Consider the following 11,885-nt stretch of genomic DNA (forward strand, 5'->3'; position numbering starts at 1 on the left):
ATGCTTTTAATCAATCACATTTAATAACAATAATTGAGATATGGACAGCAGAGACAAGCCACTAATAACTATTGTTAGTCACAGCTTATTTTCTTCAGAGATGGAACCTGAAAGTGAAAATGATGAACCTATTTTTGCCATCCAGTCTAAGTGAAAAATCAAACAACAAACGAAACTCGGCATTCATAATGAACAGCAAACTGTGCTTTGAAATTCTAATGATTTAAAGTAATATTACCAGTAATATAAAGCAGAACTTCAGTTTAACTGCATTGCTGAGACCCATCCGTCTAGATTTAAACAGCAATCTCTCAACAGTAAAGATCTCAGTTGTCTGAAAAGGTTGCCAAGTTTTTAAGAGGCATTTAGGGGTATGTTATTTTCCATCTAGACGATGGAAATATTTTTATCTCCTTTATCTTCAATCTACACCCTATGCAAGACACCCAACAGCAGCAAGCCAATGCCACCATGCCAAAACCAGGCATGTTCAGGGCTTTATTCCACCCTCGTTACTTCATCCAGTAGCTCAGAAGCACCTGCAAACTAAGTGTTGGTCAGTCAAGCTAAAAGGCATTTTATTAGCTCCATGTCTGTGTTTGTGCTCCAGGAAAAGGGACAGGAGTTATATTTAAAAATACCCAGCTCCACACATTCTGCTAGGATCCCCTGTGGAGTTCACCCAACCAAACATCCTTGGGCTGTCTCTTCTGAGACTCTCTCACATGGGAATGGGCTGAACATGCAGTGGGTACAGCGGGCTGATCTCTCAAAGAAAGGTGAATTCTTCAGTGAATACCCAGCAGGAGATTTGATCTATGTCAGAATCTACCTCTGATGCCTGCATCCATTGCCAGCAGGGAGAGATCACCAAAAAGTTGTTGTTGTGTCCTGTTTTGTTTAAGCATGCTCCCAAGGAGATCTGTTGGTGTAATAGTGCTCACAGGCTTTGTAGAACATAGCAGGGGACTCTCAGCTAGGGAGATTTCCAACTGTTTGATCACCCAGCCATGCAGACCTTTTAGACAAACCCTCCAGAGTTTTCAGTCAGTGAGGTACAGCTGCTGCTGTGAGAGCTTTTGAACCAAGCTGTTAATAATCATGGTTTTCATCTCAAAGAGAAATCATTTTAATGCATCTCTGCATCCAGCTGTCCCCTTGAAGTCCCTGTGCATCGTGGGGAGATCAAATGACCTTAGCCATATGGGAAGAGAAATTGTCAAAGAAAACAGAGCCAGGCACATATTCTCTTTTTCCTTTGTAACCTCCAGCTCTCTCCCACACTTTAAAAACTTCAACGTGGAGCCAGAGGCTGTTCAAAGTGCAGAAGATTGTCCCAAAGAGAAGGTCAGATAAACCAGGGCAGTAATGCTGCTTTCCCCTAGCCTCTCCAGAAACTCTCTCCGTGTGGATGGTGCTTGTTTATTCCTGGAAGAATTGAGGGTTGAAAGAAGCAGTTCAGTTTGTTCCTCTGACTTCATCAGATCAGCATTTTAATCATAGGGAAAGGTCAGGTGGTCCATTCTCCCTCCTCCCCTCCTTTGAAGTGAGACAGGTGGGCATTCACCATGCCAAGTTAGCTGCTTATGGGAGGATATCTCTCTCCCTGTCAATCTTCTGCTTGCCAGGTTAATCCTGAATAAAATGGAGGGCCAGCTTTATCTTCACTGTAAATCTGCTGCTTTGACTTTTCATCAGGAATCACATAAAAACCACATAAGATGGCAGAGGAAGACAGACACTGCACTGATTTCACCCAGGCTGCATGAGTGTCATCTGCTGTAAGTTTTTCCACTCTTTGATTTGGGAAACAATATGAGCTAAGACTCCCTTTGCCCTAAATTGACAGATGAACCTTATCTCCATCTACTGTCCGACTGAAGGAAGCAGAAGGCACAGACATTGAATGAGTTTGATGGGGTTTGTGGCAGTTCTGAAATAAAGCCCAGCACTACTGCTTGATCCATCAATACAGCATCATTCCCTCCTTTGAAAGGAAAGGAACAGGTACCAGAGAGTGCACTGAGCTGATGGGCCATGGGGAGAAGAGTGTCTCAGTTTACTACAGGGATCAAATTCCCATTAGACCCAGTGGGAAAGCCTTTGCCTGTAAATTACACCAAAAATTAATGTGCATAAAAAGCTTCTCAGAAGTTGATTGCAGTAAAACACAATGCTGTGGTGATTCCATGTCAGAAAAAAACCCCATATGTTTCGGTTTCAAAGCATCCCTTGCTGAAAGGCAGGGGGGAAAAAAGCCAAGATTTCTTTGGTAGAGTAGTTATTTCTCCCACAGGAGTTCTGTGTCAGAATTACTCAATTTTCTAATAAGAATCATCATGAAAGCTTTGCAGTTCTCATTAATTCCACCTCAACCTACACTACCTTTTGAAAATAAGGCTGTGTTCTTCCACAAGAAGGGACCATGAGAAGAAAAACCCATCTTTGTCCTCTAAACCCCCAAAGGGAAGGAGATTCAGCTTTGCCTGTCTAATGTCTTATCAAGCAAATGTTATTCTATTAATCAATAGCTGGTCTAAAACACTAATTCTCTTTTTTGTAGCTTAGTAGTGCCTGCAGGCAGAAGAACCTCTACTGTGTTATCTCTGTCCTCTCTAGAAGACATCTTATGAAATCAATGACAAATTCTTGATTTCTGAGACCTTGATTTCTGTATGGTGTGTTTGGTCCCCACTCAGTAAAAAAAAAGTCATAACAGCACACAGATCAAAAATAAATACTAAGTCATGGATATGAATGGGCTCTGTCTCCATCAGCCTCTGGAGGAGAATGATCAAGTTTCCCTTATTTTAAGAGATGATCTTCATCACATTAGAGTTTCCTTCCCAAAACTGTACTAAGATAAATTGTTTTGCCTGTATGAAAAGGAAAAATTTTATCCACCAGTTCTTGGAGATTTGAATCTCCACCCAAAGAATCCACCTAGATTATATTTAGGTCAACTTCTCATAAAATGAAACAATCAGGGGAATAAACCGAGATTTTTAATAACAGAAAATGTCTACAAATACTTGATCGATTTGGATTCAAGTTCTTGCTTTGATTAATAGAATAACATTTGCTTGATAAGACATTACAGATTTCACTGCAAGAGTAATGATGGTACGAGTTGTGTTATCTACCCTGGCACAAACAGGAGTGATCACACAGAGGCAGCATGTCAATGATAACAACTCCAGGAGCAATTTCCAACCCTGCTATCCCAGACGAAACGACACAAAAACCCCTCCCCATCTCTTAAACTCCCAGTGTGTGTATGAAATTATTTTCTTTCTGTTAACACACATCAGTAAGATCTCTGCTGGTGCCAGTAGACACTGCTGGAGTCAGCCATTATCAGCCCATATATTTTTCAATACAAGCAACTTTTTGTGTGCGCTTTGCTGAACATAATATAATAAACTTTAATTCAAAATGCCCATGAACACATTTTCTACTACAGACATTTTTTTTTTCCTATTATAGATAAAACCAAGAAGACTGGACCAATGCATCGGACAGAAAAATGTGTCTAAGCCATCACAACAAATGCAGCATAATATAGTGAAAATAAGATTATGCTACACAAAGGAACACTAGCAAGACCTATTCAGGCAAACATCTCTCTGTATGAAAACATCTCTTCTTCTATTTCAAAGAGGGAAATTATTGAAACCTGAGAAAGAGAGAGGGTGGAAATTTTCCATTGTCATAAAAATATTGATGTAATGTATAAATACAGCTAGGGAGGCTAGATAACTACCAGTAATTATCCTCAACTTAGAAATAGATAAACAGATGTTTTTAAACTATATTTGCACACTGTATGTGAAAGATAAGTAGTTTAAACAAGTCCGCATACCTCTTTCTATAATGTGGTCTATTCTATTAATTTGTTTGTGTCTATAATGCAGTACCAAAATACACAATATTGAGTTGCATGACATGGCATAATGTGCCATTATATTACATCCAAATAGTCTAAGTTAAACAGCTTGGCCATAAGCATAAAGTCAGCCCCTCAACAGCTAAAAAGCACCAGTTTTAAAGCACTCCTGATATTTCATTTGGACCCCTGAAGTAACTGCATTTTTTAATTTCCACATGACAACTTGTTTTATTTCACAGAACCTCTGCTTCAGGATGAGCAGTGCCTGTTGCCTGGAAAATCACGCCATACAGCATTTTGTCCTCATCATTTAGCATTTGGTTCTGTGCATTATTTATTGTGCAGGATCCAAACCCTGCATGAAAACAAATTATTAATTTGCTTCTGCTGTGGGGTATTTTTTTTTTTTTTTTTACTCTGTGGGTACCAGAACTTCAGGGTTTTTTTTTCCCCAGTGTTCATCACCTGGTTTCTCAAACGCTGATGTGAGGCATGGTGAGTTTATTTGCCATGTTACACATGATTAACTCAGAAGCAGAGGTTTATAAACCATTTTTCCAGGCTGGCACCCAACTGATCCAACAACATGGCCATCTTGTCACATTTTCATTGCTGCAGGAAGGGAGAAAGAGCTCTCCTCAACCATTCATGACACAGCCTCATTTGTCCGCAGAGCACAAACCATCCTAGACAAGGAAGAGGGACAGCAGAAGAGAAACAGAACTCCACTTTTCTTGTCTGACACAGAAAGTTCTGCTGAGCTCAGACTGTGATGCACTCTGTGCTCAGCTCAGCCATCACTTCTCCAATCGGTCTCTGGGTACATTTTGCACCCCAAGGTCTTCAATTCTCATTAATTCAGCCACTAAAAATTCTGGATAGCCCATCTGGAGGCATTTGCAGAGGAGCTGGCAGTGTGCTCAGAGAAACAGCTGTGACCAGCCCAGGGACAGAGAGCAATTCTGGTCCCAGCTCAGTCACTTGAAGGATTTCAACAGAGTCCAGGACCTGTCACAGCTTCCTCTGAGGGCTTTTAGTGCTCTGCACTGGTTCACAAGAGTGAAAAACCTCAATGATTCTTCTGTGGCCTGGCAGGAATTTGGGATTAATGTATTGATATTACCCTCCTTTCTTCTTTGTTGCTTAGCAGTGCCCCATGGTGGTGAGCCAAGGGTTGTAGGGAAAAGCTCTGGGTTACCTTCAGGTTCTCCTTGGACAAGGAGGAGATGACAGTGGAGCTGGGAAGGAAAAGCAGCAACCCTGAAAGCTGAGGTCAGAACCTGCACTATCTCTATAGGATTGTTTATGGAGGATTATGCCTTTTCTTCCATGGTTAAAGCCAAAACCAGGCTCATGGAGCCCAAGTGACATTGGCAGTAGAGACATCAAAAGGTTGCACCCACTATTTCTCCTTGAACCCTGCAAACCAATGTCCTAACTGGACTTTTTCTGCTGTTCCAAAGCTAAACTGGTTTTTATAAGGAATAGCAGAAATAAGTCCACTGCTGCTCACTGTAAGTACAACAATCTCAGTAAAATTTAGTTAATGAACCACATAAAAATGGCCATCTGGTTTTGAGTTGATTTTTGTTTCCTCTAAGGCTATTCCACTAAGCCCAGCCTGCCAGGCTGCCTCCCAAAAACATAGATCCAAGCTTTGAGCTCCTCCATGCCCAGATGAGTGGCCATTCTGCTACCTGAGCAGTTCCTGGGATTTTTTGCATCTATTTCTCTCAAAGCCAGGAATCTCAGCAGTTCTGCTGACAGAGTAAGTGCAAGGATGCAGAGCAGACAAAAGCATTTTGCAAAATGCATTTCTATTCATTGTCAGTGGAGCAGCACTGATACCTTCCCACTTGTCCTTAGGATAACAATAGCTCTGCCTTGTCAGCCAGCCAGCACGACAGCTCAGAAGGGGCAGCACAAAGAGCTGAGACCTCCAAGTTAGCAAACAGCAGATCCTGTGTCTGCTCTGCTGGACACTGCAGCCACTCACAGATAAATCCCTCTGTAAAAACAACCTCCAACACTGATACATGAGATTTGCATCTTTTCCCTGTCAAACCATAGCATTTGGGAACCTGTGAAGTCCAACACAGCAAGACACAGTTTGAGCCAAAGATCTGCCAACGGCCCCAGGGGCTGCCAGCTTTGCAGAATATGTGAACGGGGACTGTGGCTTTGGGAAACATGTGAAAACCACACTGAGAGCCAACAGGAAATCTGGGACTCCTCAGGCAACACGATGTATCCTGCCATGGAATAAGATGTTCTGGGGGGTAACCAAGGCATGGGCAGTGAGGAGGAGCAGGGAGAAGGTAAAGAGAAAAATTAAAATGCTTCTTATTTGTCTAAATGATCAGAGGGTGGGGTGAGATGAAGGCCAGGGCAATGAGGAGGAGGAACTAAAATACTCTATAGTCTCAAGGGATTCAATAGTCTGGGTCACAAGGCAAGACGTTGGCTCCAGTTTTCTTTTGCTCTTCTTAGCAAGTACCAGCTGTTTTTAACTAACACCCAGATTCCTCCTCCTAGCATTAAAATAACCAAGAGATCTAATCCCAAATCTCTTGGGATTTTGCACTGAGGAGGCTGCCTGTAAGATGGGATATCAGACTTTTTTGCCTGTTCAAAGAACCATACATGGGAGGGTGTTTACTTCTGCCATGCTGTGGCCAGGGGCCAGGGTGAGAGTGGCAACCAGCCCAGCCTTGACTGAGGGACTGCATTGTCTGTGTATGAAAGACAGAGCAGGGCTGGGCTGGGGCTGAGGAGCTCCATGTCACACAGTGAGAGGTGGGAACAGAAACAGGTTACACTACCCACGCCAGAGGGATGGGAGGTGATAACCGTAGGTTCACACTGGAGAGGGAGAGTCAAGAGGAAGAAGGTATCAGGGTTAGAAAGAAAATGAGAAATGACAGTAAAATCCTCAGAGCTTGGCTCTGCCACACTGACACAAAACCCGTGAGACAGGGAGAGGGTTTTCTTAAATCTGGATTTCACATTTTTAAAGCTGCACATTGTAAGCAATGAAGCACTTTTTACCTAGAGATCTGAAATGTCACGTCTTCCCTGCAGTGACATTTTGGTGACAAAATGCAGCTGCACTTTGAAAGGAGTTTTTGCTATTCACCGTGTCACTTTACGGAACATCTATAGCACGTTGCACTTCCAGGGGTTTGAGCTGTCTTTGGAAGATCATGCTCCTTCATAGCACTGAAAACAGTTTTGAAGAACTAAAAAATGTGTTTCTTTCCATGACTGCTCAGTTACAAAGTGCACTGTGTTCTGGATTTGTTCTGCTTGATACTGCCCTTACCAAAGCCAGGCTGTGAGTCTAGGAGTGAAAGTGTCTATGCCAGGAAGAGATGGGGGAGATCCTTCCCTCAGCAGAAGGTGACAGACCCTATCTCAGGTCTGGACATTCCTCCAATTTGTGCCAGTGCTTGGAAGGGAGGTAGAAATTTCGTCCTGTGTGAGTGACTGATGGAGAAAGGATGATTTTATTCTGAGTTTATAACGACTGACTGAATGTTCCCTTGTTCTTCACCTGAAAGCTTTCTGCATTCAAACCAATATTATGTGCTAACAGAAAAGGCAAATGCCCAGTAATACCCTGCAGAATAGCCTGTTGTAAGCAGCAGATATGTTCTTCATGCCCAATAAAAGGATATGAACCAGCACTGACAGTCCAGCAGGTCACAAAAACAAAGCAACCTTGTTTTGGACAGCTGTTGCAGAAAATAACAAAGTGTGGACAGATGTTATCAGCAAAGGCAAGCATCAACCAAAATTATTATTTCCCAAGCAAATACTTTACAACTGTGTCAAGTAAAGGTCTTTTTTATCACTTGATTTTTAGCACAGATAGGTAATGGTATTGCAAAGTTATGCTGGTAATTTTTCTGCTGAAGGCAGAGAAAAGAGTTGAATCAGAACATATAATTGTCATCAACCCCTTACTTTCTGCCCTTTGGCACTCAAGTGTCCACATTGAAGATATAACAAGATTTTTTGATGCCCTTCAAGTGAATACAGAATTTTTGGGAATAAGGGTCTTGTACTAAGGTGGGATTTTGTGCCACCAGAGATGAATGCTGTGCTGCCTTGTAGTTTTACCAATACCATGCCTGCAGTGCTCCTAACCATTTCTAATTTAGACATCCATGTAGCCTTGTCAATGAACTGCACTTGTGATTTTAAACTATAGGTTCCAATATAGGTCTGGTTCTTGCCTAATTCTGTCTTGCCCAATTCTTGTCCAGATTATGCAAAGAACACCAGGATTGTTATGCTGGAGGGCATAAGAAAAACAAATTATCCAAAGAAAAGTGGGAGAGGACTATAGCCTGGATACAGCACAAACATGATCTACTAAAAAAAATGAATTAAATAAGCTGTAACAACACAGGGCAAACAAGTTACACTGCCAAAACATGAAAGGACAGCAGGATAATTTTCTTCAGCATGCCAGTTTACCTGCAGAACTCACTAACACAAGGGGCTACAGAGGGCAAACCAGTGCTTAAAATGAGAAGTAAAAGTTGTTGAAGTAAAAGTTGTTATTTATCCATAAACTTGGATAAATAAGTCAAGGTTGATCAGCTCCACAACTATTGTTTCAAAGCAAATTGCTGTCATTGGGTTTTATAACCTCCTCTGCATGCTTGTAGGTGGTCACAGAGACCTCCCAAGACACAGGGCTGGGACTCATGAATCCTTTTTGCACACCCTCTCTGCAATGTGTGAGGCTTTGATGGCGCATGTAGGTGTCAGAGGATGCTGCTGCTGCCTCAGACATGAAACTCCTATCCCCACAGGGCTCTGGGCCACGTCAGCACAGCTGCACACGAGGGCTCAGGGCACCTGAGGAGTGCACACAAGTGGAATTTCACCATGACTATCTAAAAGCTGCTTTATATGCAAGTAGCTTGTCTTGGTAAAGCAGTTCCCACCCATCCCTCATGACAGAACGAGGCTTATAAAAGCACAGGTTCCCTCCAAAAACACGTCCCTATTGCACAGGGTAGCTCATGCCACAATCTGGGCATCTTCTTCTGCCAGGAGGCAGAGGGAAAAGAGAGCCAGAGATGCCTCTCCTTCATCCAACAGCCAAGCTTGTCCATCAAGAATGATCCTGGTCTGGGACACTTCCCTCTGGTCATCAGGACCAGTCATGGGGCACACCCAACACCAGCACCTCACCAGTGTCCAGAGTTTTTGTCACTTCCCTGAAGTGCTTGAGGGTCCTGGGCAGACAATTTGACAGGGAGGAACTTGCTCCTCACAGGCAGAGCTGTTTACTCGTGCCCCTCAGCCCTCAGCCATGCTGAGCTCAGACTGACAGCGCTGTCAGGTCCATTCATTTCACAGAGCCGATGCCGCACACCTCCCCGCTGCCCTGCTGAACACAGCGAGAGCTCGGCAGCGCAGCCTCTGCCCTCAGCCGGGCCCAGAGACTGATGCAGAGCAGTAATTGCCAGCACTCATCGCTGAGAAGTGAAACTTCAATTCATAAAAGCTTTGCAGGGTGGGAGGTGCAGGTCAGGGCTCCCGCACACTGATGCTTTTAGAGCCAAGCCAGCCAGGAGCTGGTACCAACAGCCTCAGCCCAACAGGTCACTGATGGGGAGTTAAAGAGGAAAAACAAGCCCAAGCGCCTCTCTTGTTAGTTCAAGCTGTTCTTACCTGGAGGGTGGAGAGAAGGACTTGCAAGCCACTGGCTTCTTGTTCTGCCATGCTGCTCCCCACTCACACTCCCTCCTTGTAGCAGCAGACACAAAGCAGCTCGAAAGCCAAGCTGCCAACTTGCCTTGCTGCTGCCCCTGCGTCGTTTAAGAAACGAAGAACTAAACACAGATCCCCAGACACACGCACACTGCTACCACCAATAATCACAGCAATGCAACTCTAGACCTCAGCAGGAGAGATAAATGTACCCCCTCCCTCCCAGCTCTCCCACTGTGCCGAGAAGATTAATTCCTATATAAAGAATCCCGGGGATTAAGTAAAGTGCCCAGGAAAGGTCTGGGTGCTTGATGTGTGGTAGGGGGAGTGTGGGGAGGGTGGCAATAGCAACAAGAAAGCAGAAGAGCTACAAACCTCAAAGAAAGCCAGGGAGAAGGGAGGGAGCAGCGCTGGCTGCCTGACAGGCATTCCCAGCTGACCTGCCGATCCGTTCCAGACCCTGCGTGGACTCGTCTCCGTTTGACTCCGTTCCAGTGAAACCGGAGACACGGAGAAGGCAAAGCGAGCGGGAGAGATGCCCTCGGTCTTAACGAGCGCTGACAACGAACGGAAGATACACCCGGCATGAGGGACAGGTGGAGCAAGGCTCGGCAGGGTTCTTGGCTTCCAACCCCCATGATTGTCCCAAGTGGCAGCTGCTGTGGCCACAGGCAGCGCCCTGCGGGGCAGCGAGTGACCGCAGAGGGGCATCTGGTGGTGCACAGGGAGGAAAGCCATCTCTTCAAGGTGTGGTTTAGGGGGCAGTTTGCTCCAAGGGTCCCCACAGTGATCCACACGTACCTATATGTGCCCATAAGCACAGCAGCTCGGAGCCTGGTTCACTCCCTGGTGCACAAGACACGCTGTAGTACGGTTGTAGTTGTAGCTCAAATTCCTAGGAGGGCACGGAGTCCACTTTTAGCTTCAGCCCAGTGATATCAAAGGGCTTGGTAAACAAGAAGGAGCAGATAAAAAAGTTGAGTAGAGGGTTAGATGAGGATTTTCCAGCAAAATGTTTTCAATGTGAAAAGGTCAATTAGTCCCACAACAGGTATTTTTTCAGCTTTCTCAACACCAGAATGGCATTTTTGGTCCTGAGAGACATCACTCCAGGATGCTTAGAAGGATGTCAGTTGAGATAATTACTGGATATGAAGAAGACAAAGGTTAACTCTTGTCTTTCCAATTTGGAGACATTAATTTTGGTCTTTTACCTCTAGAATAATTTTATTCTAGTGTGGTTCTTTTTAATTCCTTTTTGAAAGCATGACAAAAGATTTTGGGAGCAGTAACATGAACCTGGGTCTCTGGCATAAGGCAGATGTTTACAGAAGTCAGTGCCACACAAAGATATGCCAGACACTCAATGTGCACACACTTTCCTTTGCTGATGTCAGTATAAAATCCTAATCTTCTAAGAAGCAGTCAAATGAAGAATAAAACACTCCAGTCTTGGCCAAGGACTATTTTCACATGATGAACCTTCATTGATAAGTGCTTTATGCAAATGGTAAGACTAATCCTCCCCAGATCATCCCAGCAATGTGTGAACAAATGGCACAAGCATGACATTCCTCAGTTTCTGTGTGTGCCAGCAGGGTCCCAGGATGTCACTACCAGGTTATAAAATGAAACAGATTAAAATGCCGTTGTCATAACTATGGAGACACATCAGTCCCTTCAGAGAGAGTGTTGTTGAAGACCACTCATTGATGGACAAGATACTCTACAGACTACATAGTATTATTCTGCCTATAGCTAGGCAGAATGAGGCAATTTCCTTTCCTATTAAAAATCAGGTTTAAAGATTTTAATTCTCTTAAAAACATGTTTTATTTAAACTTAAAAAACAAATCACACTTCATATAATACCATATTTTAGACATAGAGCTGGTGTTCACTGAATTTTTGGTCATTTGGGGTAAGCTTCTGGCAGCTTCCCACAGAAGTCAGTCCTGTATCCTCCCTACCAAAACTTTGCCACACAAGCACAGTACAGTTCTGGGGGTTCTTTCCCATCTGCAGGATTCAAGAAAACCTGTTAAGAGGCCACAAATACGTGGAGGGAGAGAACCAAGGCAATGCAGGCAGTGTGCCCAAATGTGCTGGGTGGGAGGAAGGTGGTACTGGGTTTGTGAGAATGCCAACACGTATCTCTTCAGCAAATTATTACAGTGACAGAAAACTACTTCAGAGCTAATTAGAAGCTGTTTAAAGAAGCTCTTCCACATTGTCTTCACATTCTCTTTCTTGTGACAATTGTACC

The 11,885-nt window shown here is 43.8% G+C and overlaps 1 protein-coding gene across 2 annotated transcripts in view; it reads right to left on the reverse strand.

Annotated features, from left to right (window-relative positions):
- The window catches only part of AGBL1 (AGBL carboxypeptidase 1), a 265,839-nt gene extending 255,859 nt beyond the window's left edge, over positions 1 to 9,980 (reverse strand). For both annotated transcript variants that reach the window (XM_030281429.4, XM_030281428.4), the window contains exon 1: positions 9,581 to 9,980. In XM_030281429.4, the coding sequence (XP_030137289.4) occupies positions 9,581 to 9,631 (51 nt within the window). In that variant the 5' untranslated portion in view covers positions 9,632 to 9,980. The remainder of the gene's footprint in view (positions 1 to 9,580) is intronic.
- Between the last annotated feature and the right edge of the window lie 1,905 nt (positions 9,981 to 11,885).

Source organism: Taeniopygia guttata, chromosome 10, assembly GCF_048771995.1.
Source record: "Taeniopygia guttata chromosome 10, bTaeGut7.mat, whole genome shotgun sequence".
Classification (NCBI taxonomy): domain Eukaryota; kingdom Metazoa; phylum Chordata; class Aves; order Passeriformes; family Estrildidae; genus Taeniopygia; species Taeniopygia guttata.